This window comes from Otolemur garnettii, unplaced genomic scaffold (assembly GCF_000181295.1).
Source record: "Otolemur garnettii isolate 467f Iridium unplaced genomic scaffold, OtoGar3 scaffold00007, whole genome shotgun sequence".
In the NCBI taxonomy this organism is placed as follows: domain Eukaryota; kingdom Metazoa; phylum Chordata; class Mammalia; order Primates; family Galagidae; genus Otolemur; species Otolemur garnettii.
Window position 1 is genome coordinate 17,585,166 of NW_003852402.1, and position 26,131 is coordinate 17,611,296.

Below are 26,131 nucleotides of genomic sequence, written 5' to 3' on the forward strand. Positions count from 1 at the left end.
CAATGCCCGACTTTTTTTTTTTTTTTTTGGTAGAGATGGGGTCTCACTCCGGCTCATGCTGGTCTCGAACGTCTAGAGCTCAGGTGATCCACCTGTTTCGGCCTCCCACAGTGCTAGGACAACAGGTGTGAGCAGCCACGCTTGGCCTGCCCGGCTATTTTTTGGTTGCACTTGTCATTGTTGTTTTAGCAGGCTGGGTCGGGCTTGAACCAACCAGCGTTGGTGTATGTGGCTGGCACCCTGCTCACCGAGCTACGGGCGCTGAGCCTCCCCTTCTTATTTCTAAATAATGTGCTCATTTTCCTGTTTCCTAACTTATTAGTTCTGGATGTTCTCTCTGCTTGATAGATGATGATAGCTTTCTGTCATTATTCCCACCTCCCTGACCTCCCTAGAAAATTCTCCAGCCTCATTCTTCTAGTCTCATTAGGGTCTGAGGATCTGGTGGTTGTATTCGTCATGGCTTACATTATGACTCTGGGGCTCTCGTACAGTCTTTTAAAATTTTTATTTTACTGATATATAATCATACATGTTTATGGGGCACATGTAATTTTTTATTTTTGAGACAGAGACTTAAACTGTCACCCTGGGTATGGTGCCATGGCATCACAGCTCATAGCAACCTAAAACTCTTGGGCTTAAATGATTCTCTTGACTCAGCCTCCCAAGTAGCTGGGACCACAGTTGCCCACCACAACACCTGGCTATTGTTTTGTTGTTGCAGTTGTCATTGTTCTTTTATTTTTTTTTTTGGTTGCAGTTGTTATTATTCTTTCAGCTGGCCCGGGCTGGGTTCGAACCCGCCAGCCTTAGTGTATGTGGCCGGCTCCTTACCGACTGAGCTCAGGCACCACCCACATGTGATATTTGATATAAACATATAATGTGTAATGATCAAATCTGGGTAATTGGGATATCTATCACCCCAAATATTTATCATTTCTTTGTGTTGGAAGCATTCCAAATCTTTTCTGTTTTGAAGTAGGCAATACATATTCCCGTTAACTGTCCTCACCCTGCTGTGCTATGAAGCACTGGAACTTATTCCTTCTAACTGTGTACTTGTGCCCATTACCTATCCTCGTCCCTCCACCCCACTGCCCTTCCCAGCCCCCCTTCTGCTCATGACCTCCATGAGATCCACTTTTGTAAGCTCTCACCTGTAAGTGACAACCTGTGGTATTTGTCTTTCTGTGCCCAGCTTATTTTACTTAATGTACTCCAGGTTCATCCACGTGGCTGCACGTGGCAGGATTTCGTTCTAAATGATTGAATAACACTCTGTTGTGTATAGGATGTGTATTTCCCCTCTGCGTCACCCATAGCGAGGCTGTTGTGAATGGTGCTGTAGTAAACGCGGAGGGCAGCCCCCTCTTTGCTGTACTGATTTCCTCTCTTCTGCAGACATACCCAGCAGTGGGGTCACATGGTAGCTCTACCTCCATGCTGTTTTCCACGGCGGCTGTACTAATTGATATTCCCACCGACCATGTTTCGGTAGGAGGTTTTCTCTACAATTCAGCGAGACTCTCAGGACTGAATCTCATCAGAGTGGGTCATGTGCTTGGACCTAAACCAAGGTGATGAGTAGATCGCTTCTCAGCCTTGTGGCTAAGAGCAAGTGCAATATGATGGCCGAGGTGTAGACGTGGGGCAGGTGGAAACGCCACACGGATTCCTTTCCTCTGAGTTCTCCTTTCTCGCTGCTCGGCACCCGGTCTGGCCGGTGGTGGTCCTCCGTGATGTAGTTTCTCCTCCTCTCTGCTTCTGAAAATCCCACCCACCCTTCGTGGCCAATGGAGGCGAGTCCTCCCCTCACCCTGTCAGCCTGAGTGGTCTGTCTCTCCTCTCCTGGGGTCCACCCTGTCCTTAGGACTTCTCATTATCTCCTTTCTTTTTATTTATGGTGTCCCTTGGGTTGAGGAGTATAGCAGGAGGACCCTGCTGAGGTGTTTGGGGCGGGGGAAGGAGGTGCAGAGTTTGGTTGTGGGAGTTCACCGTGACATTGGTGCTGAGCGCGGCTGTGACGAGACGAGCCCACTGGGAGGTGTGTGGACTCTGGAGCCGCACACACTTCCTGTGCGTGACCCCAGCTCTACCACCATGCGCGTGTGGTCGTGAGCAAGTCCTGGATCCCCTGGAAGCTTTGCTTCCTTACTCCATAACACAGGCATGGTTCCAGTGCCCACCTGAGGGGCAGCCTGGTGGGGAAATGAAGCATACTTGGAATAGTGCCCAGAGTTTACGGGCACACAGAAATGTCACCTCTCTGTCCCCCAGAAGGGTCACGAATGAGAGCAGTGTGGGAAGAAAGCATCAGCCACCACCTTGCTTGTTCCTGAGAACTGCAGGTGTCGGGTTCCCACCCCTGAAAAGCTGGGGTTGTTTCCATCACAGTCACACCAGCGGAACTGACAGTGCTTACTGTAAACCAGCTGTTCTTTGTGTCTTGGCTCATTTCATCTCAGTGACATCAGGAAGTAAGCACTCTTGTTTGCCCTGCTTTAAAGATGAAGATGTCGAGACCCAAAGAGGGTCGATTACTTGTCAAAGTAACACTCCTGGTACTTACGGAAGATGGGATTGGAACCTGGGCCGGCTTGTTCAGATTGCTCTAACTCCTCAGTTGCTCATAAGCTGTCCAGGGCCAGGGAAGGGAGCTTTCAGTATGGTTTCAGTGCTGGCTCTGGCCCCGCTCAGATGTGGCAGAGCAGTCACCATCTGCCTGTGCCTGTCACGGTCCTGCTTGACTCCACAACTGCGGGTCCTCCCGGGGGACACAGCTGGCTGGGCCAACTGATCTCACCTCTTTTTTTGACCTGATGTTTGGTTGCCTGGCCCTTAAAATTACAACCCGTGTGGCCTCACCCCTCTCTAGGTGCCTTAGCAGGGAAGTAAGTTTCACCAGGCAGAATCTCCCCACTTTTTGAATCATCTTTCTGAGTATTAGAGACTAGGGAGTGTGGACAGCTGACCGTTGCCACTCAGTAAGAACTCCTTTGCAAGGTCACTGCCGAGAGTAATCTGGTTTAGTGCCAATGTCTTATCTGATTTCTGGAGCAGAGATAAAGGTAGTACAGTGCTGCTTTTGTTTTCAAAGGCCGGTGGTTGTAATAAGTTAATGAAGATCAGAGGTAAACTATTAAGTAATGTGCTCGGATACTTACAGAAGTAATAATAGGGGATGGACATGGGCGGAAAGAGGTTGAAGTGATATTTGCATTAACATGGCACATCAAGACATAAACTGTATTGTATTTTAATATTGGCCCTGGGGTTGTGTATGCTAAGCAGCCTGTTTCATTGGTGTCTTTCTCAAGCAAGGCTGAAGTGGGGGCAGAGCAGGTGTGTCCTCTCATGACCTAGGGTGGGTGAGTCCAGGTGAGCAGATGAAAACACCTGCTCACGTCACTGGTGGTACAGGCAGGGGTGAAACTCTGGTCTCCAACTCTAAGATTCAATTTTTTTTTTTAAATTGTGTACAGAGGGGCGGGATTCATTTACAAATTCCAGAGGTGGATAGATGGTGGATATCAGTTTGGTTTTTCTACCCGAGAGTAAACAGGCCCTTAGTGCCACAAAGCATTTGGGGTCGTTCCCTGTCTAAGGTGGTGGTGCTACTGGGCTTCCTGCCTCATGTCACAGGGTTTAGCCCACGGAGTAGCGTGTGACTTTCCCCTCTCGGCATCTCTCCGGGGAGGGTATTGGTTTGGAGGCAGATGTTGATGGAGACAAAAATAGCCTTTCTCTGTCTGAATGTATTAAAATCATTTAAAAAGTGGCCCCAGGCTCAGCACCCATAGCACAGTGGTTACGGCACCCGCCACATGTACCCAGGCTGGCGGGTCTGAACCTGGCCTGGGTCAGCTAAACAACAATGACAACTGCAACCAAAAAGTAGCTGGGTGCTGTGGTGGGTGCCTGTAGTCCCAGCTACTTGGGAGGCTGAGGCAAGAGAGTTTGGGGTTGCTCGCTTTAACCCAAGAGTTTGAGGTTGCTGTGAGCTGTGATGCGATGGCACTCTACCGAGGGTGACATAGTGCAACTCTGTCTCAAAAAAAAAAAAAAAGTGTCCCCAAAGCAGGTCATTAGGAAGCTTGTGCCTTAGTAGTTTTAAGAGCCTGAGCTCCAGAGCTTGGATTCTAACCCTGACTCACTACTTTCTACTTTCATGACCTTGACAAGGTATGTGACCTTTCTGTGCCTCAGTTACCTCATCTGGAAAATGGGAAGACTGTGAGGGCCTCCCTTCTAGGATTGTTGAGAAGTGAACGACTGGTGTGACTCCTCCCTGGCACACAGTGGATGCCATGTAGCGTGAGTTGTTATTACCCACAGCTGCTCTTGTCACAGCAGACCAGTAGGCATGGTAGCAGGAGTAGCGTCTTCTTACTTGTAGCATTTCCCTGTGGCACATTTTGCCTTGTGGCATCAGCAGTGTCGGAAAATCCAACAGGAGCAGACAGAGGTCTGAAAATCATTGATCCCTTTAGTTAAACTCTTTAACGGCACTGTCTGATTTTTCCAGAGGCCTCAGCGTTGTCCCCGATGAAGAAGTCATTGACATGTACGAGGGATCCCACGTGCCCTTGGAACAGATGAGCGATTTTTACGGAAAGGTAAGAGAAGCGCTTTATTCATGTAAAGCAGCCGGACTTTCTCCTGCTGGAAAGGTGGCCTTGTAGACCCAGGACCTCGATTTGCCATCCTCGCCTCCTGCTCATGTGGAAATGACGAGGTGATTGGAGATTGTGTTTTGAGAGATGCTAGTCTGTCACAGTGCTCCTTTCTTAAGCGGTTCCTCCCTACCTGGTGGAGGCTCTTTTGCCCTTCCTTGTACCTACCCCTGTTTGCCAGCACGGTCCAGGATGTCCTTGCTTTCTGGACTGGGGCACTGAAAGGATTAGGGGCCGTCAATGTGGGGGCAGTGCTTCCCCTGAGGCCTGGCTATAGGGTGCCAGAGATTGATGCCCACACTGTGACCCTTTTGTCCTGAAGGGAAACATCTGCTTTTCTCACTTTTGTAGTTCTCTTTGGTCTTGGAAGTTTTGCTTTTTGTCTTATTAGAGGCACTAACTTACTCGTCTGTCAAAATGAAAGGGAAGGTCCCTAGTCAGCCAGTAAACTTGGTACTGGCTTAGGACTGCTGAGGCTGTCCCCGACTTACCATGGTTCAATGTAACATTTTTTTCACTTTACAATGGTGTGAAACCATTGCAACTTCTATGCAAATTACAGTATTGAGTAAGCTCCACGAGATAGTCAACACTTTATTACAAAATAGGTTGATGCTTTTGGTCAACTGGAGGCTAACGTAAGGCTTCTGAGCATGTCTAAGGTATAGGCGTGGCTGAGCTATGATGTTTAGTAAGGTGGACCTGTCAGTACATTTCTGACTTATGATGAGCCTGTCAGGATGCGACTCCATTGTAAGTGGAGGAGCATGTGTTGTATAATTCACAAGCATTCAGACAAAAGCTCTATTAAGCTTAGATGTGGACTGTGCCAGTGTGCTCCCCCTGAGGAGACGTAAATGACCTTTTATGGCATCACCTGGGCAATGATCATTTTCCTGCTTTCCTCTGTGTTTCTTGAAAGAATGTGAATGGGAGAATGGGGAATCCATCTAGTTTTTCATTAAAACAAGATGGTGCTCACACTGTTGTCTGGATTTTGAATCCTTTCTGATCAGCACAGGAAAGAGTGGGGGGTGGGGGCAAGGGCAGTCAGACGTGGTGGGAAATCATTTCTGTGGATATTGTAGTCATGCTTACATCAGGACAGAGGGGACATTTTACCTTTTTCTTAGAATTTTTTTGTGTGTGTGTGTGAGACAGAGGCTTGTTCTGTCACTCTGGGTAGAGTGCTATGATATCACAGCAACCTCAAGCTCCTGGGCTCAAGCGATCCTCTTGCCTCAGCTTCCCAAGTACTGGGACTACAGGTACCCATCACAACGCCTGGCTATTTTTTTGTTGTTGTCATTGTTGTTTGGCAGGCCTGAGCCTATTTCGAATAGCCCTGGTGTATGTGGTTGGTACCCTAGCTGCTGAGCTACAGGTGCCGAGACATGGCTATTTTTTTTTTTTTTTAAATTAGAGACAGGGTCTTACTCTTGCTCAGGCTGGTCTTGAACTCATGAGCTCAGTCCAGGTGTCCTCAAACTATGGCCCGCAGGCCACATGTGGCCCACTGAGGACATTTATCCGGCCCCCTGGGTGTTTTTGCCACCGCTGCCTGTCCTGCTTAGCAGCTGACTCGTCCCGGGGCCCGCAGTCCAGCCCTCCAACAGTCTGAGGGACAGTGAACTGCCCCCCTATTTAAAAAGTTTGAGGACCCCTGGCTCAGGCAGTCCACCCATCTTGGCCTCCCAGAGTGCTAGGATTTTAGGCGTGAGCCACCATACCCGGCCAATTTTTTTTTTCTTACTGGAGAGGGCTCTAAGTGTTGGCAGGCAGAGGTCCCTTTTAGAAGGCTTCCTGTCCCCAGTGCTCTGTTGCAGGTGGCCCTCCACCCATGTGGGCCCCATCTCTGAAGCACTTCCTCACTGTCTGCAGAGTTCCCATGGAAACACCATGAAGCAGTTCATGGACATCTTCTCGCTGCCCGAGATGACCCTCCTGTCATGTGTGAACGAGCACTTCCTGAAGAACAACATCGACTACGAGCCTGTCCACCTGTACAAGGATGTCAAGGTTGTGTCCACACGGGGCTGCGTCTCTCTTAGCTCGTCGGTAGAAGTAACTGGGCCTTTAGCCTCCTTTCTAGGTTAGGTGCTTGAAATGGTCTCTTAGCTGGGATTTCTATTTGCAGTTTGACCTTGAAAATTGTAAGAAAGATGTTGTTACATCAGGAGAATGAGAAATCCATCTAGTTTTTTATTAAAACAAGATGGCGCTCACACTGTTGTCTGGATTTTGAATCCTTTCTGATCAGAAGATTCAGGGCCAGTGTGCTCGGCCAAAGGGCTGAGGAGGGACAGGATGAGGGTGTCCCTTCCTCATGAGAAGAGATGATGTTTATCCCCTTGGCTGAAGTCGCCCAGAAGACGGTCCCTTTCTCTCTTGCTCACAAAGGTTCTGAATGGCTCTTGAGGCCCCATGGAAGCCACGCAAAGGATCTAGTCTGAGAGGAATCTAGACAGATATAAACGTGCATATGCACAGACACGGTGAGTCCTTGGTTTCTGGAGGTTCTTGGAAACTGGACATGAGTGAAACTTGTGTACAGCAGTTCCTAAACTAGTGTTGTTTTTTCATCATTCTGTTACAACGTGGATGAGGAAAAAAAAGACGGATATGGTTCTATATCATTTCACTTAAAGTCACAATTTCTAAGGACCTTTCAAAAACATTAAGGATTTACTATACACGTTGTTCGTGTGTATAAATTTAAATTTACATTGACGTGTGTATATAATTCTTTTTTTAACTCTCATTTTTTTTTAATTGGAAAAAATATACTATTATGAAGGGAAATTACAAACTTATTTCACTTATAAATGAGGATGCAATATCCTAAACAGCGTATTAACAAGTTGAATTAAAAATTATTGTTCGAGTAATGTACTTTGGTCAAAATTAAATCCAACTTATGTGAGAATTAGTCACTATTTTCTTTCCTTTTTTTTCTCTTTCTCCCATCCCCTCCCTCCTTCTCTGGCTGCTCTCCCCTTCTCCCATGCCCAGCCCCACCATGTCATTAATTGTCCTCATGTCAAAGTTGAATACATAGGATGCTTCTCCATTCCTGTGATGCTTCACTAAGAATAATGTGTTCCACCTCCATCCAGGTTAATACAGTGCTGCAAAATCTCCATTTTTTTTTTTTTTTTTTTAGAGACAGAGTCACATTTTGTTACCCTCAGTGGAGTGCTGTGGTGTCACAACTCACAGCAACCTCCAACTCCTGGGCTGAGGTGATTCTCTTGCCTCAGCCTCCTGAGTAAGCTGGGACTACAGGCGCCCGCCACAACACCTGGCTATTTTTTTGTTGCAGTTTGGCCGGGGCTGGGTTTGAACCTGCCACCCTCAGTATATGGGGCCGCTGCCCTATTCACTGAGCCACAGGCACCGCCCAAATCTCCATTTTATTAAATGGCTGAATAGTATTCCATGGTATACATATACCACAGCTTGCCAATCCATTCCTGGATTGAGGGACATTTAGGCTGTTTTCACATTTTGGCGATTGTAACTTGAGCTGCAATAAACAGCCTAGTACAAGTGTCTTTATATAAAAGGTTTTTTTTTTCCTTCTGGATAGATGCCCGGTAATGGGATTGCAGGATTAAACAGAAGGTCTAGGTTGAGTTCTCTGAAGTTTCTCCATACTTCTTTCTAGAAAGGTTGTATTAGTTTGCAGTCCTACCAGCAGTGTAAAAGTGTTCCTTTCTCTCCACATCCATGCCAACATCTGCAGTGTTGTTCGTATAATTATTTCAGCTGTATGAACTTTTCTAATACTAAAAGGTAGGATGATTGAAAAATTAAAAAAAAATTCAAAGAAAAAAAGATATGTATTTATGTATTTATGACATATAATAGTTAGAAATACGTGTTTACTTATATGTAATATTTATTTAAAATATTTATATTTTAGAAAGATACATGTTTATACCCTGAAATACTTTTATTATGTGTTTATGACTAATTTTACATTTTGACTGCCCCAAATCCTGGGCTTTAGGAAGATAAGGGATGAATTATAATTTCTCAATATCAGTCTGGTATTATCTGAACCAAATTTAAATATTTGCTCTCTACTCTCCTTTCTGTTACACAGATCTTTAAAAATCTTTAAGCATCACTTGTAGTAACCCTTAGCATTCATGAGGTGAGATGTTTATTTGAAAGTTTGGGGTTTTTTTTTTTCTTTTTTTTTTTGAGACAGAGTCTCACTTCGTTGCCCTTGAAAGAGTGCCGTGGCATCATGGCTCACAGAAAGCTCAAACTCTTGGGCTCAAGAGATCTTCTTGCCTTAGTTTTTCATTTTTCAGTAGGGATAGGGTCTTATTCTTGCTCAGGCTGGTCTTGAACTTGTGAGCTCAAGCGATCCACCCACATTGGTCTTCTAGAGTGCTTGAAGGTTCAGTTTTTACTGCAGGTATGACTACCACCCATAGAGGCACTGACCCAGAACTAACTTAGTCCCAGGGACTGTGCTTCTGAGTGCTGTATGTATGTTAACTCACTAAATATTCACAATAATGCCTTGAAGTAGGTACTATTATTATCATCTCATTTTATAGGGAGAAATTAAGGCACAGAGAAGCTGAGTAACTTGCCCAGAGTCACACAGCTAATAAGTAGCAGAGTTTTGATTTTTAAGCCAGGCAGTCCAACTCGCATTTAACCACTGCCTTCTGCTGCTGGTGTGAAATTGAAACGGGCCTGTGCTGAAAGGCAATCGGGGTTGAGATGACCATCGATGTGCCCACTCCTGACAGAAATCTCCCACCCAGAGTCCAAGGCAGTGTTTTCCAGCCTTTTTTATGTCACAGCTCACTTGAAGCTGTAGTTAAACTTCTGTGGCACACTTAAATTAGGTTGATCAAAAAAAAAAAAAGAGTAAAAAAGAATATACTTACTGTGCTTTGAACTTCTTTTGAAAATAATTTATTTGATATAAAGTTTTTGCAGCACACCCAAGCTCGTCTCATGGCACACTGGTTGAAAATCACTTGTCTAATGCTTATGCACAGTTTTGCTTGCAACCCAGTGTCTTGCTGCGGACTCTAGAAAGTTTCCATATGCCTCTAGGTGTGTCTTCCATGGGGAGACCCTGTTCCCTGCCACCTGCAGGTGGGACTGTGCTTGCTTCCTGCCAAGCATCCTTCTGCCACATTCCTGAGCCCATAGAGGGTTAACATCCTCCTCCGCTTCCTCCTCCTCTTCTCCTCATCCCTGTGCATGCCGGCTGGACCACATCTCTGTCCGAACTATACGGTCTGATTGATTGTTCCTTGCCCTATTGGTGATATCAGAAAGAGAAAAGGAGGAATCTGCTATCGCTGTATGTCTCATACAGGTCACACTCCTCCTGTGCTCTGGGGATGGAGATACGTGCAATCCAGAAAAGACAAGATGTCCATGATACTGCACAGAAATGACCGATTCTCACCTGGGATTTTATTCAAAATTGTTCACACAAGCTAACCTCTTCCAAGGGACCCTTTTGAAAAGTGCACTGGAAACTTCCACCATCATGTAAAGCTTTGCCTGAGGGGCCGCCCGTGACAAACAGACCAGAATTTAGATTTTGTGGAGTGCCTGGACGGTCAGCCTCTAACTCAGCCTATCCCAGGGGCACTGTTACTGATCAAAACTGTATCTTTTAACAGGACTCAATTCGAGACGTCCACATCAAAGGAATTATGTACAGAGCAATCGAAGCAGATATTGGTATGTGCTCGGGACTGTCCTGCAGGCCGTTTCGGCCTTTGTGCCAACATGCAGGCATTTCACTTTGCATTGTGGGGGCTGTGGGGGCTGCGGGCCTCTCCTCTGAATGCTGTGTAAGGACCTTGCATCCTGGCAGCTCAGGCATCTTCTCTTTGTCCCTAGAACTTGACATAATTCTGACTCAAAATGGGAGGAGCTGGCAGTTGCAGTCCCCTTCGTTTTTTCTAGTTGGACCGAGGAAGCCGGGTCTTTGTTACTGATGCACTGGGTACCCACGTGCCACTGTGAACCAAACTACCTTATGCCTTTTATTCCCCGCTGTGACTAGGACAGTGCTGGGCCCATACGTATATGCCCTGTTAGTAGGAACTAGCAGACTGACTGATTTCACGCTGAATCTGTGTGTGAATTTCTCTCATCCTTAGACAAGTACATCTGCTACGCTGAGCAGACACGTGCAGTGTTGGCCAAACTGGCTGATCATGGCAAGAAGATGTTTCTCATCACCAATAGCCCCAGCAGCTTTGTGTAAGTCCTTCTGCATTTCATCACTAGCTTTTGGCTCATCTCTTATATTGCATGTATTTTAGCAGTTGGAAATTGGAAAGAAAAAGTTGCAAACATAGTTCATGCCTTTAATGTTAGACTGAGCTGGTTGCCTTCTTGTCCTAGGGACAAAGGGATGAGTTATATTGTTGGGAAAGACTGGAGGGACTTGTTTGATGTGGTCATCGTTCAGGCCGAGAAGCCAAACTTCTTTAATGATAAGCGGAGGTGAGTGTCTGTCTCTCTGGGAGACTAAATTTTATTCCTTTACTGCTGTGCCTACCTATGTTGTGTGGTCTTGGTAAAATTCGGTTGCAAAATTGTAAGCATCTGTGTTTATATCTTTAATTTTTTTTTTTTTGAGACAGAGTGGGACTTTATTACCCCTGTAGAGTGCGATGATGTCATAGCTCACAGCAACCTCAAACTCTTGGGCTAGAGCAATCCTCTTGCCTCGACCTCCCTAGAGGCTGGGACTACAGATGCCCACCACAACACCTGGCTATTTTTAGAGCTGGGGTCTTGCTCTTGCTCAGGCTGGTCTTGAACTTGGGAGCTCAGGCAGTCCACCCACCTTGGCCTCCCAGAGTGTTAGGATTAGGGCCATATCTTTAGATTTTTAATCCTACCAAGTAATCTCAGGGAGGCTGAGATGAGCTCCTGTATAGCAGACAGCTTGCACTCATTGAAATGGTTCTCAACTTTACTTGGGCTGCTTCAGACCTACAAGTTAGGCTTTAACTAAATGACAGTGATGCAGAATTCAAACTTAATATCCAATAGCAAATTAGGTCTTTAGCTGCAGATGCATTTGTGAAGCATAAGAAAACAATAGCAATAACAAATCGCCTGGGGGCAGCTCTTTAAACAGAGCTCTAATTGGTGCATTTAAAATTGCAGTTGGCTCTTGCAAAACTTCTCTACAACACAAGTTTTGCATCAAGTGGAGGAAATCTCTATCATGTTTCCTATAACGTCTTCCTGCCACAGTAGCCTTGGGAAATGGGGCACGGGGGAAGTTTCAGGTTGGGACAGAAAGTGGGGTGTGCTGTTAGTATTTAGTGTGTGGAGGCGAGGATGCTAAAATATCTTTTAATGTGCGGGACACATCTGTTCACCAAGAGTTCTTCCCCCCAAATGTCCATAGTGTTGAGAATTACTCAAAAATAATGGTCACAAGGATGAATAGAAAAGGAAGATTATTCAGCTATTATTTTGGGCTTCCCGAGCAAGATATGTGACCACCCCTACCCCGCCACAGGGAGAAGGGTCCAGGACATTGCCCTGAACTTGTAGAATAATGGCCTATTTGTGAAACCCTTTCAGCCACATTTATCTCTTCTGTAGTTGGTACCCAGGCAGCCTTTTTCTCTCTGTTAGGTGACTTAAAGCACTGGAGTGCAGTACCTTGCAGTTTGGGTTGAAAACATTAAATTCCTCTTGGGATGCTAAGTTCCAGTTTTCCATGTGACAGTGATTCCCGGAAGAAGAAGCAAATCCAAGAACTACGTGCAGGGACTGAAAAATGCTTGATGGGATTCAAGAGAACGAAGGAAAAACTAGAGTGTGATCAAAAACAGCTGGACAGACTGACTTGCTGCTTTGTCTCTGTTTCAACTCAGCTTTAGCTGTGGCTGGAGTTACCCCAAAAGCAGTGGCCAGGGGGAGTTCCCATAAGGGAGTTCCCCAAACTGACCCAAGATGGGGTTAGTTGGGATTCTAAAGAAAGAAGCAGTGAACTCCAGGCTGATCTGCCCAAAGCATTTATTAGGGGAAGGAACTTACAAGGAGGCTGCAGAACATTCCCGGGCAGAACGCAGGGAGAAAGGATATTCTGTCTAGGCGTGTCCCCCACAAAGGGGCCAGGGCGTGGAGCTCATATGAGGGCTTAAGGAATTTGGCTCAGGCCTGGGGCTCGTGTCTTTCAGGGTTTAGGGCAACAATCTCCAGACCGTCATCAGTGCCTGGGAGTGTTTAAGACCCTGGCTTGAGTCTAAGACTGCAGGACAAAATATGCAGCTGGCTGGATCACAGAGCAATCAAGGCACCCTCCGTCCAGACAGAGAAGGACGGAGTTGGGGATCCAGGAGGGCGAGACCCTGCAGTCTTTGATAAAATGTTTACAGTCTTTTCTTAGCAGATTCCATAGTGTGGTAGGAGAAGGGCCCCTTTCTCCTCTCCTCTGTCAGGTTTATACATAGTGGAGCAGCAGTGTCCTTGTCCCTTGTCCCTGTTGTGGGGCAGGGAGATGGTCACGCATCTATTTTGCCTTTGTTCTGGAAGCCTAAAATAATAGCTGAATAATCTCCCATCTGTATTCATCCTTGTGTTATTTATTTATCATACTGAGAGGGCAGAAATAACCCAAAAGCCCACAGTGGGAGATGACTAGTTACATTCAGAACATCCATATTAGGGGGTACTATGTAGCCATTAAAAATGCTGCTTTTGGAAAAAAGCAGTGAGCATGTTTTATTGCTATAAAAGATGCATTTAGGAATATGTAACCCCATGGGAAGTTGCTCACAATATTAGACAGAAAGATATAAAGTCACGGTACACAAAGTGTCCTCTTTTTATGTTCGTAGGAAAGAGATAACAGATTTTATGTAAAGATTAAAAGACATCGTAGTGAAATGTGAAGTGTTCATACCTGCGTACTGGAGTTATGGGTCACCTTCCTTTCCTTCCTTATATTTTCCAGATTTTCTACAGCAAGTTTTTAGTTTTCTAATCACAAAAACAATTTGATAAAAAAGTGAGGAACAAGGCCTTATCTCTGCTTCCCATTTCACATCGTAAAATTGTGTGCCTGGTCCTCTGATTTGTTTTTTGTCTAATGAGGCTGAATTTGGGGCACAAAGCTGCATAAATGTAATGAAGTAGTATTTTTTTTTTTTTTTTGAGACAGAGTCTCACTCTCACCCTAGGTAGAGTGCTGTGACATCATAACTCACAGCAACCTCAAATTCCTGGGTTCTAGCAATCCTCTTGCCTCAGCCTCCTGAGTAGTTGGGACTACAGGTGCTTGCCACAAGGCTTGGCTATTTATTATTTTTTTTGCAGTTTTTGGCCAGGGCTGGGTTTGAACATGCCACCTCTGGTGTATGGAGCCGGCACCCTACTCCTTTGAGCCACAGGTGCTGCCTGCGCCTGGCTATTTTTTAGAGACAGGGTATGGCTCTTGCTCAGGCTGTTCTTGAACTTGTGAGCTCAAGGATTCTACCTGCCTTGGCCTCCCAGACTGCTAGGATTACAGGTGTGAGCCACCACACCCAACTAAAGTAGCCTTTCTGAAAGCTTTTCTTGGGGAGTCTTTTGCACAAACAAGTTTGAGAAATCTGGGGGAAAGAAGGTATCTTTACAGTAAGGATTTTCAGAGCCATGAGTAACTTTTATTTATTTCTTTTATTTTTTTGAGACAGACTCTCACTATGTTGCTCTCAGTAGAGTGCTATGGCATCACAGCTCACAGCAACCTCAAACTCTTGGGCTTAAGCGATTCTCTTGCCTGAGCCTCCCAAGTAGCTAGGACTACAGGTGGCCACCACAACACCCAGCTGTTTTTTTGTTGCAGTTATCATTGTTGTTTAGCTGGCCCGGGCCGGGTTCGAACCTGCTACCCTTGGTGCACGTAGCTGGCACTGTAACCACTGCGCTACAGGCACCGAACCCATGAGTAACTTTTACCCAGGGACATATACGCTGCATGTGTCTTTCAGATTTATTTAACTCTGGAATTCTTTTTTTCATGAAACGCCTTTGGGGTACTTGGTGTATTATAGCTGGCCAGAGACTGTGGTGGTGGAGTTTTGGTTTCAGGGGTTTGTCCAGGTTAGTGGAGGGAGCTACCTCTGTCGTCAGTGAGGAACTGTGTGTTATTCCGTAGTGCAGACAGCCTGCACTACTTCGTGTGTGCTAATGCTTCCCATTTCTGTTGTTAGACCCTTCCGAAAGGTGAATGAGAAAGGCGTCTTACTCTGGGATAAAATCCACAAGTTGCAGAAAGGCCAGATTTACAAGCAGGTACCTCATCACCAGTGTTTCCTCTCTGTTGCTTTGCTCTGTGGTCAGTAATAATGTGAAGAGCTCACGTTCATTGAGGTGTACCCACATAGTTCCGTGCCCGGCAGGTTAATGCCAACCTGGAAAGGTGATCACGGCGTGTTAAGTTTAGAGCTTTCCTGAACTAGACTGTTTATAAATTGGTGGTAAACGTAAGTTTACATCAATGTATTTTCAGTATGCTAATAACTAAACTAATTCAACATGGGACAGTTTTTAAAAACAATTTCAAATGTTACTTTCGTAGTATATAAAACGTAAAATGCCGATAATAAGGAACATTGGCTATTCTCTTTAAGGACATTCAATCATAGCATATTATTCTCCCCAGTTAGTAATTATTTCCAGACTCTATGTGTTTTAAGTACAGCTTTAGTTATATTTTGGCATTATGGAAGGTTCTCCCATGTTTGAATGAATGATTGAATTGCTGACCATTATTATGTTACTGAAGTGCGTATTTTAAATTAATTTTAACATAGTCTTGGTGAATGTGGCGATAAGGGTATTTTCTAGGCCTTGAAAAATTAGCTTTGATCAAGTCATTTCACTCCTGGCAGTTATCCTAAGAAAGTTAAGATGTAGGCAATAAAACTTTGCTACAAACATGTTTACCAGGTAGATAGATAATAGATACAAAAAAGATAATGTGAATGGCCAACAAGAGAGAATTGGACAACTGGATCACAGACTTCTTAGCTACTGTAATTACTTGGCAGACTAATATCAACACGGCAAGATGGTCATGTAATATGTATTAAAAGATAGTTACAAAGAAATATATATACTATGAATACTTCCTGAAAAGTACATTTGACTCAGGAGAAAGGCCTGGAAGATTTCCTATGAAGGTGCTTTTCTCTTTATATTTTGATAATTAAAATAAGTTAGAAACCAAAAAGCAATCTTTTCAAGGCTTTTCGTAGGGATTTTGGATGACGAGTTAGATTTCTGTCTCTGTGATATATCTATGTTTTTCTCATCGCAGGGTAATTTATATGAATTTTTGAAGCTTACTGGTTGGAGAGGATCCAAAGTGTTGTATTTCGGTGACCACATATACAGTGACCTGGCGGTGAGCTGCTTTCTTTTCCTCTTTGCTGGTAGGGACTGGCATGTTAGTCTCACTTATTAAGAAGTGAGACTTATTTCTCTTTTGTTTAAGGTCATTTTTATGCTTTCATAAAAACTAAGAGTAGGCCACATTTTTTTAATGTCTCAGTTTTTACGGAACAGGGTGGATCAGAGTCATGAGAAGGAGGCACTTTTGGGGAATGATAAAAATTGGCAGTCTACTCAAACATGTTTGAGAACGTCAGAACAGTCTTGCCATTTAAATGATAAGAAATAAACATCATATTCTTTCCTGTTCCTTTTATCAGTGTTTCCAACGACATAAATTGAACCTACCTGTAAAAGTTGGCCACAGTTGAGAGTATGTAATAGGATGTGCTGGAGGTGTCCATATAGGCGTGTCCAGCCTTTTTTTTTGGTTTCCTTCCTGCTGCACATTGAAAGAAGAGTTGTTTTGGGCCACACATTAAATACACAAATACTGATGAAAGGACCATGCATGTGGTATCTGGCACCCCAGATAAAAAAACCAGGCGTCAGAAAATCCACATGTGGCCCACTGCTGATTATATAAGAGAAAGAGAAATATTGAAAGGCTTAAAGAAATTGACCCAGGGCTTGGTGCCTGTGGCTCAAGCGGCTAAGGTACCAGCCACATACACCTAAGGTGGCGGGTTCGAATCCAGCCCGGGTCGCCAAACAACAATGATGGCTGCAACCAAAAAATAGCCGGGCGTTGTGGTGGGCGCCTGCAGTCCCAGCTACTTGGGAGGCAGAGGCAGGAGACTCGCTTGAGCCCAGGAGTTGGAGGTTGCTGTGAGCTGTGATGCCATGGCACTCTACCCAGGAGGATAGCTTGAGGCTCTGTCTCAAAAAAAAAAAAAAAAAAGAAATTGACCCAGTGAAGAAGGTAGACAGGCATCTTTAGGATTCTAGCTTTAGGTAAGTAGCCTGATGGAATCTTCAAAACTGTAAACCAAGATACTACTTTCCTTAAAACTAAAGCCTTCCTTCCTCCCTCAGAGTAAAAGCCTGAGTTTCTACAGTTTCCCCCTTGGTTTCTCCTTCCCCAGCCCACCTCTCTGAAGGTACTTCCTGCCTCTGCAGACTCCACTGCTCCAGGTTCTGGTCTTGCCCCCCTATAACTCCCTTCCCCCCAATGCCCCAGGGCCTTTGCACTTGCTGTTCTTTCAGCCAGAATCTTTCAGCTCCCCCGTATTTATGTACTCTCACTGTCCTTCCCTTCAGATCTCTGCTCCCATGTTAGCCTGCTCCTCCGAACCTCCTCACATAAAAGGGGACCCTCCCTGCCCCATCTCTCCCCCCTTTTCCTGCTAGGTTCCTGTTCATTGTATTTATCACTACTACCATTGTGCATTCACTTGCTTATTCTTTGCCTTCTTGTATTTTCCACCAGGGCAGGGATTTGCCAGTTCCTTACTTTATCCTTGGTATATAGAACAGGGCCTGGCAAGTAGTAGTGCTTGATGTTTGTCAAATGAGAAAAGGAGTGACCATTTAGTGTGAGGACTATTTAGCTTCGATTTTCCAGAACGTAACTGATACTAGATATTCTGGCCTATTGTCAGGTCACAGGGTTATAATATTTGGAATGGAAAATACAGTCGTGCACGCTTCCATTGTGTGACCATTCCAAGTCTGAGATTCCACGGGCCACCATAACCCGGAGCGCCTGGTGCAGAGGTCTGTGGGTGGATCGAGTGAATGAAGACCTTAGCTTGTTTTTAGGCTGAGCCTCTTTCTGCCCCTGACCTCATTGTTTGTTCACAAACCATGGTTACTGATTCCAGACCCTGTTGTGAGTCACAACAGTTATTTCCAGAACAGAAACTTTCTTGGGGTGAAATGGTGAAAGCCTGGGGCCAGATTGGTTTTAATTAAATGTAATTTATTGAATTCAGCCTAGTTAATAACTAACCATTACAATCTCAAAAGTCATTAAATGAATGCCTCTTGTGTCTGGGAAACGTAATGAAAGGCAGAGATTCTGCTGAGACTAAGGTTGACTTTTTGTGATCTCTGGTCAGGATTTGACCCTAAAGCACGGCTGGAGGACTGGTGCCATCATCCCGGAGTTGAGATCTGAGCTCAAAATCATGAACACAGAGCAGTACATCCAAACCATGACCTGGCTGCAGACCTTGACCGGGTTACTGGAACAGATGCAGGTTGGGGAGTTTGGTTTTCTCTTTTCCTCATTTTTTAAGCCCGACGTTAGTCCTCTGGTTGAAGTTACTTCGGGTATTTTTTTGTTTAATCGTTACAAAGTATGAAGTTGAAGTGCACTTTACCCAAGGCAACAAAGTGAGACTGTCTCAAAGAAAAAAAGTGTAAGGAGAACTTACTGTGTCCTAGACACCGAGGTCTTTACATTTGTCTCATTCTCACAACAACTCTTTGGCGTAGGTACCAACACCATCACCCCTATTTTATAGGGGAAGAGCCTGAGGCACAGAGGAGAAAATAACTCCCTTAAATAAAGGGTGAGGCCGGGACTCAGACCCAGGCATTCGGGCTCCAGTGCCCTGACCTCTCTGCTTTTTTACAGCGTCACTCTGGGTTCTAACGCCTTTTATGGCGTTGCGTCTGGGTCCCTGGGACATAGAGGAGTGTGGCTAAGAATAAAAACCATCCAAATGAGGGCCAGGGCTCCCATTTCCCCTCCCTGCCCCCCCTCCCCCCGCCTCAGGGTCCACCTGGAAAGGTGTAAGCTAATTCCACTGAGTCTGTGGCGGAATAGTTCTAGAACTCCACTTGGGGAGTATTTTCAGAGCACACAGCCCACTCTTTGGGCTATTTTCTGAGGAGGAAAATCAGTCCCCTGAGATTGGGTTTGACTCTTTTAGAGCCAGGCGAGTGTCATGTGGCGTCAAGTCCAATGAATTAAATAGAAGTGTAGAAGTTGTAGTTTTCAAGAAGTGACTGGAAAGCACCAAGGTAAGTTTTGTTAGCTCATCTTGACGCACATTCCAGAATTTAGCTGTGGTTCACAGTGGGGTGCTGGCATCTTCCAAGGTGGCCTGTCATTGGCCACATCTGCCAAGGGCCAGATAGTCAATATTTTAGGCTGTATGGGCCATGGGCTCTGTCACAATTACTCACTCCACATGTGTAGCACAAAAACAGCTATGGACAGTTGGTGAAGAAATGGTTCATAGCTGTGTCCCAGGAAACCTTATTGGTAGCCGCTGAGATTTGGCTTTCATAGAATTTGCACACGTCATAAGGTTATTGTTACTGTGGTTTCGTCCCATTCACAAGTTTATAGGCTGATAGACAAACAGGCAGATGAGTACATTTGGCCTGGCCTGGGGTAGGCTGTCAAGCTGGCTGGAGTGAGCTCCTGGTCAGACCAGGGCAGGGGGCCTGTGCGGTACACAGGCCTGGTCTGCCTCTGCCTATGAAGAGCTGAGTTCTAACTACGAAGGGTGAAGGTGGCTGAAGGGCCTGGAAGATCAGCCTCTGGTGTGTGTTCCTGGTTAGTCTTTGCACATGTTAATTTGCCCACCCTGGCACGCATGGGTTCACTTGAAACAGTAAATTATAGCTAATTAACACACAGTGTCTTTGAAATATTTCAAAGTAGCCTTCAGATACCTTAGACTGTTTTAAGATGTTTGGCCTTGTAGGAGGACAGAGCTGGGGAAGGGGCAGGCGCAGGGAAAAATCATTTGTATGAACTGGGGAGACTTCAGCAAGTATAGATGTTGGTGGGAAGGATCCAGGGAGGGGGTGGCTCAGATGACAGGGCAACGTTCTTGAGAGGACAGGTGGGAGGGAGTGCAGCAGCTGCTGGCTGGGGTGTGGGTGGCAGAGCCCAGAGGAGTGGGGTCAGGGCACAGACCCACAGAGCTCGAGTGTCCACCCCTGGGCATGTGTCCCTGGCCTCGGATTTCTGGGGCTTTCCTGCTTTGCACATTCCTTTTCCTTTAGCAGCCTTGAGGTCAGGGGCTGCTGGAGGTGATCCATCATTTTTGGCTACAGAAGCCTGGGACAAGCATCAGAGTGGGGCACACATGCTGTCTGCTCCATCACTGGCAAGGCCAGATTAGAGAGTGTGCCTTGAGCTCGGAGATTTGAATGGCTCTTTATGTCTGCAGAGCCTGTGCTGGGAAGGCAGGACTAGAGAGGAGAATGCACACGGCCAGCGGCAGAGAGCAAGTGGATTCATTTCGCTAATCTTTATCCTAGTCACAGGTTACAGAATTCTTTCCTGCTAGTGAAGCCCTGTCTTAGTCTGCTGGGACTGCTGGAGCAGAATATTGGAGACTGAGCAAATAGTGATTTCCCATCACTCTGGAGGCTGAGAAATTCAAGATCAAGGTGCCAGCAGATTCACTGTCTATTCAGGGCTGACTTCACATGGTAGAAAGATGGCTAGAGAGTCGTCTGGGGTCTCTTTTATAAGGGCACTAATCCTTTTTATGAGAGCTCCACCCTCATGCCTTAATTACCTCCCAAAGGCCCCCATCTCCTAATACCACTGCTGTGGAGGTAGGATTTCAACATAAGGAATTTGGGCAGGATGCAAACAGCCCATTTATAACAGGGATGGAGTAATGGGTCCAGGCTTCTGCTTCCTGTTTAGGCAAGGACACAGAGGCCTAGTCCATAGGCTAAGAAGGGTGTGAGGGCAGAGGCAGGGGGCGGGAATTCTCTCCCATAGCCCAGTACCCTATTCTGTTTGGTGTCACATTGTTTTATCACGGTCTGTACCCCACAAGGGGCTCTGTCTTGTTCTTTATCTTCAGGGTCTAGTACAATGATGCTTGGTACATAGTAGGTGCTAAATGAATACATGCACACTCACACACACGTACACACAATTACATATATAATTATATGTATATAATATATATGTAAATTCCATGTATAATTTTCCAATCTAGTCATATCTTTTGTAGAGCCTCAATTCTGTAGTGAATAATTTGTTGATTTGGAATGTGAAAATAGATTAAAAATAGGCTCACAGAACTTAGATCCAGACTCCCTGTGGGGCTGGAACAGTGGACGGGTGGGTGCTTAGGCACTGGTCACCTGCGGTAGCTGTGTCCTAGTGGCTCAGCCAGTGGCATTAGGCCACAGATCCGAATTGCAAGCTCAATTGTAATGGGGTTTTTTCTGAGTGCCAGCGACCCGGAGTAGGTGACCTTTATTACCCAAGCTGTTGAGCTGAGCAGATGTGATAAACAGAAGGCCCTCAGCTCCCACGGCAAAAGCAGATGGTTTGCTCGTTTGGTATTTTCCTCCGGGTTCTAAGGTTACCCCTGTGGTCATGAATCTCAGGGAGCCCCACCTTATCCTCTGCAATCACGTGCACCTCTAATTCTGGCTTCAGTGTTTCTCTTTGGCCACAAGAACCTTGGAAAGAGACTTGGGAGATTCCATTATTGGGTTGTAGGCAGCTGTCCTTTGTGTCCTGTGCTCACACTTTGGCTCACCAGCGGATTCTCTGCTTTTCCTTTTCATTGAGATGCACTTACCTTCTTGCTTTTTTTTTTTTCCTTGTTAAGCACGTAAAAAGATAAAATGATATTAAAGAGAAAGCTAAACCCATTTACAATCCTACTTTTACACAAATTAAACATTTTTTAATATTAATTTCCAAATGTATGCCCATTTTTTATGTGGTTGCAATTATACATGCTATTTCCACTTAATGCTATTATGTTTATACACATATAGGATGTGTTTAATAGGAAGTATAAATATGTTTATATGTAATATGCGTGTGTGAGATATTATACAAGTATACACATATTTTGTATATACATATGTATTATGTTTATAAATAGTCTTTATTGATAGTTTAATAGCTTTGTAATACTATATCTTAATTTGTTAAAACACGTATCTAATGTTGGACATGTAGAACTTTTTATTTTATTTTTTTTAGTGAGGAAGGCAGGTTTTCAACTGGGTTGTCTGCAAATATATTATTTCATGCCAGTGCCTGCCTCTGAGACTTAAAAACATAAAGCTTCTCCAAGAAAAGCTTACCATTAAAAAATTCTTCTTACCTGGCTCAGCGCCTGTATGTAGCTCAGCAGTTGGGGTGCCAGCCACATACACTGGGGCTGGCGGATTTGAACCCGGCCTGGGCCTGCCAAACAACAATGACAACTGTAACAACAACAACAACAAAAGATAGCTGGGCATTGTGGTGGGTGCCTATAGTCCCAACTACTTGGGAGGCTGAGGCAAGAAAATCACTTAAGCCCAAGAGCTTGAGGTTGCTGTGAGCTATGACAGTACAGCACTTTACTGAGGGTGACCTATTGAGACTCTGTCTCAAAAAAAAAAAATTCTTCTTACCTAATGAGTTCATTTGAAATCAAAAAAGTTGGAATAATTAGCTTGTGGAGAAAAACACAATTGAACTCGAGCGGGGGAAGAGGGAGGGGATTGGTGTGCTCTCGCCCAGCACGCACAATGTCGGGGTGTGCGGCCCACCTCCTGGGGGAGGGGCTCAACTACAACTTGGCCTCTATGTAACAAACACAAGCAATGAAACCTAATAGTCTGTGCCCTCATGTTAACCTGGATTTTTAAAAGAATAATAATTGGCTTGTGTCCTGCAGATTCACAGAGATGCTGACTCGCAGCTGGTTTTGCAGGAGTGGAAAAAAGAAAGAAAGGAGATGAGGTAAGGGCGGCCTATCTTGACTATGGTGAACCCCCACTCTGGTGAACCCCCACTCTGCTCTGGGTGTGCTCAGCCATTGCACATTCCCTAGGGCCAGCCCAAGGCATATGTGCTCTTTGAAACATCCTTTTTGATTTACTTGTTATTTTTTTGAGACAGAGTCTCACTTTGTTGCCCTTGGTAGAGTGCCCTGGTGTCATAGCTCACAGCAACCTCAAACTCTTGGGGTGGAACTGCCTAAGCTCAGGAGTTTGAAACGTCCTTTTCCAGCTCCCGGGTATGAATGTGCCTCCTCCCACCCCCAAATCCAGAATCATCTACCTGCCATTTGTGACAGGTGACATGTCCCCGAGGCCAGCCATCACCATTGTCAGGCCTCACCCTTGTCAGAAGGCCACAGGGAGAGAGACCGCCTCCTCCTCTCATCCTTTCTCCCTGTCTGCATGTGAGCCTCCCGTTGAGGCAGCTGGTCACCCAGTTGCTGGTGATGCTGGTAGCGCAGTGTGGCTGTTGGGACAGGGCTGGAGCTGGGCTCTGAACCCACAGGGAGTTCTTAGGTCTCCGACAGGCCTGGTGCTTTTTGTAACTGTGGCTCTTTCAGGAATGTGTACATAGTCAGAGGGCAGAGTGTTGACTGGGAGGATGCCCTGCCTGCTGTCAGAAGAGCTCGGCAGACGCATGTCCCGAGGGACTGGGACTCCAAAGGGGCTTTGTGGACGGTCATGCTCCCCTGAGAAGGGCGCCGTGTCTGTGGACATGGCACAAACATTTCTACTCTGGGCACACCCTTCCCCAGCCCCTGCCACAGCCATCTGAGGTGTGGAAACGGTGGTTGCTGCTGAGTTCTGGCGAGTGTGTGTGTGTGTGTGTGTGTGTCGTGGCAGCGTGGAGAGGAGACAGTGAGCCCATCCCTTGGGTTCTGCAGAAGCCGAGGCTACTGCACTCGACCCTTCTCCCTCTCGGGGAACTGGCTTTCTGGGTCTTATTCCAACTACTACCAGCCAGTGGCTTTTATCACACAGCTTTATCACACAGTGTCAGCAATGGTATTTTTTGCTGCGTTTGTAACTGTTCTATCCTCAGTGAAATGGTGTTTGTCCATTTTGCTGGAATATTCTATGTGTAGGACCCTTGGTGTCAGAGGTGTGCGCATCTGCCTGTGTGCAGGAGGGCTGGGGATGTCGAGTCCTCGGCCTTGGCTGCCAGGAGGCTGGGGGGTTCTGAAAGCTGTAGGGGATGAGGGAGAGGAGCCTCCTATAAAACAGTCCTCTCACCTTACTTAGTTCTGTAGTTCTTATTCAAAAAGGGCGGGTCTCGATCCCGGTCTGAGGACATTTATATCTCTTGTGTGTGCTGTTGGGAGCAGCTCCTGGCTCCTGGGCTTTGGTTTGGGAAAGAAGGGGCGTGGGTACTTAGGGGGCGTGTGCTTTTGAAAGTGGAGCCTTGCGTGAGTGTTCCCATTCGTGTCACGAATGGGTAATGCCATCAGAGTCCTTTGGATAGATAGGTAGGCAGACTTTTCTTGATTAGGAGCTGAGGCTGCCCTAGACTAATTTTTCTATCAAATCAATCCTATTTTTTAAATACAAGTGATTTTGATTTAAATAATTTTATAACAATTTTGAATCATTCTCTGTTGCCTTTTTTTTTTTTTTTAATTGCGTCTTCAGAGAAATGACCAAAAGTTTCTTCAACGCCCAGTTTGGAAGCTTGTTCCGCACAGACCAGAACCCAACCTACTTCCTGAGGCGCCTGTCGCGATTCGCCGACATCTACATGGCGTCTCTGAGCTGCCTCTTGAACTACGACGTCAACCACACTTTCTACCCCCGGAGGACTCCCCTGCAGCACGAGCTGCCCGCGTGGTCTGACATGCCCTCCACCTTCGGAGCCCCTCGCCTGCAGGAGGCTCGGGCCAAGTAGCTGAGGGGCCCCCCACTCTGGGGAAAAAGCCAGAGACAGTGACCCCCTCCCCAAAGTAGGGTGGGCATGATGGCCCTGACTTTATGTGGGTCTGAGTGTCGCTTCCAGGAAAGGTACAGACACCCCTTTTGATATTCACTCTGTACCTGGGGGAGACTACTGCTCCCCAGGGTGCTAAGACGGGAGCCAGCAGCCCGCCCGTGGGGAGCCCTCTCCACGCAGGGCTGAAGCGCAAGCTTCCTTCTGAAACTCTGATTCCACCTTTTGGTTTACCAAGGTCCTGGCACTGATGTCAGTTTTTCTGGGATAGGAGAGAACACCGGATGCCATCTCTGTATGCCAGAGGTCAAGTTTGGAAATGATTCTTGGCTCCTCTGTGGAGCATTTCCTGAGTGTGCACGGGCAGTGCAGTGGAACTGCAGGTACACGATGACGTGCACAGACAAACTGCTCGCAGAAAGCCCATGACATAGCGAGCTCCACGGAGCAAACACTGCCCTGAGTAGCAGCGATGATCCCCGAATGGCAGCCAGTCCCCAGATCACTAGGTACGGACAGCTGGCATCCTGGCGCATTGCATCAAAGACAACGCAGCCTCCTTGGAAGAACGTCCGTGAGAAAGAACCAGAGCATTTGCAGCCGCTGGGCCCTTTCCTCCCCAGTGTGTATTTCCTGCGCCCTGCCCCTTACTGGGGATGGACACAAGGTGCAAAAGTGTTGGGTGGGGTTTTCCCAGGGAAGGAAGGCAAGGAGATAAGAGCTCTGGTTAAAACCACTTCCCCCAGCAGAACAGACTTCAGTGGGATAACGCTGGGAGAAACCAGTGGGTTTGAGGAACTGAAACATCAGTGGGTCTCTCAGGAGGGCATCAAACCCAGAAACGCCCCTGCACTGTTAGTCTAATGTGCTTGTTGGAGGAAAGAAAATGACACAGGGCAAAGTGTCCTTGTGATGAAATGCCCACCACGCCACTTGCTGGGTTGAATTGGAATCTAGTTCAAACATGGGCATCATCAGAGCCAGTCCTTGCCTGGATGGAAACAGACCAGATGCCTGCTTTCTGCTAGAGGTTGGCCAACTGCGGTAGCCATTTCTGGGCATGGGAGGAAGGAGGTTGTGGCTTAGCCAAATTCCAACTCTTGTCCTCCCTGGATTTCTTTCCTGCTGTGCTCTTGGGGTATTTGGGAGTTAGGATGGTTTGTCTGAGGGTTCTAAGGTGGGGGAGGATGAAGGACTTTGTAAGCAAGCTAAGAGTTAGAAATAGCTGACTGAGCTTTTCTCGTTTCCGTTCAAGGGCAGGCAAATGGCACGCACAAGTGCACATACCTATATATACATTTTTTTTGAGAGAAGAATCCATGATGTCTCCATTTACAATCTCTTTCAACATAAAGTGCATATTTACTGCACGCTCTTGAGTGCTGTAGGAATGTCTGCTGTCATCAGTTAC

At 46.1% G+C, this 26,131-nt stretch overlaps 1 protein-coding gene across 1 annotated transcript in view; it reads left to right on the top strand.

Moving 5' to 3' along the window:
- Positions 1 to 25,847, top strand: part of NT5DC3 (5'-nucleotidase domain containing 3) — a 59,106-nt gene extending 33,259 nt beyond the window's left edge. Inside the window, exons 5-14 of the mRNA XM_003783295.2 lie at positions 4,532 to 4,622; positions 6,561 to 6,698; positions 10,346 to 10,406; positions 10,832 to 10,934; positions 11,079 to 11,180; positions 14,897 to 14,978; positions 16,006 to 16,092; positions 18,140 to 18,280; positions 22,694 to 22,758; positions 24,429 to 25,847. Coding sequence (XP_003783343.1) covers positions 4,532 to 4,622; positions 6,561 to 6,698; positions 10,346 to 10,406; positions 10,832 to 10,934; positions 11,079 to 11,180; positions 14,897 to 14,978; positions 16,006 to 16,092; positions 18,140 to 18,280; positions 22,694 to 22,758; positions 24,429 to 24,681 — 1,123 coding nt within the window. The 3' untranslated portion in view covers positions 24,682 to 25,847. The remainder of the gene's footprint in view (positions 1 to 4,531; positions 4,623 to 6,560; positions 6,699 to 10,345; positions 10,407 to 10,831; positions 10,935 to 11,078; positions 11,181 to 14,896; positions 14,979 to 16,005; positions 16,093 to 18,139; positions 18,281 to 22,693; positions 22,759 to 24,428) is intronic.
- Positions 25,848 to 26,131: the final 284 nt, after the last annotated feature.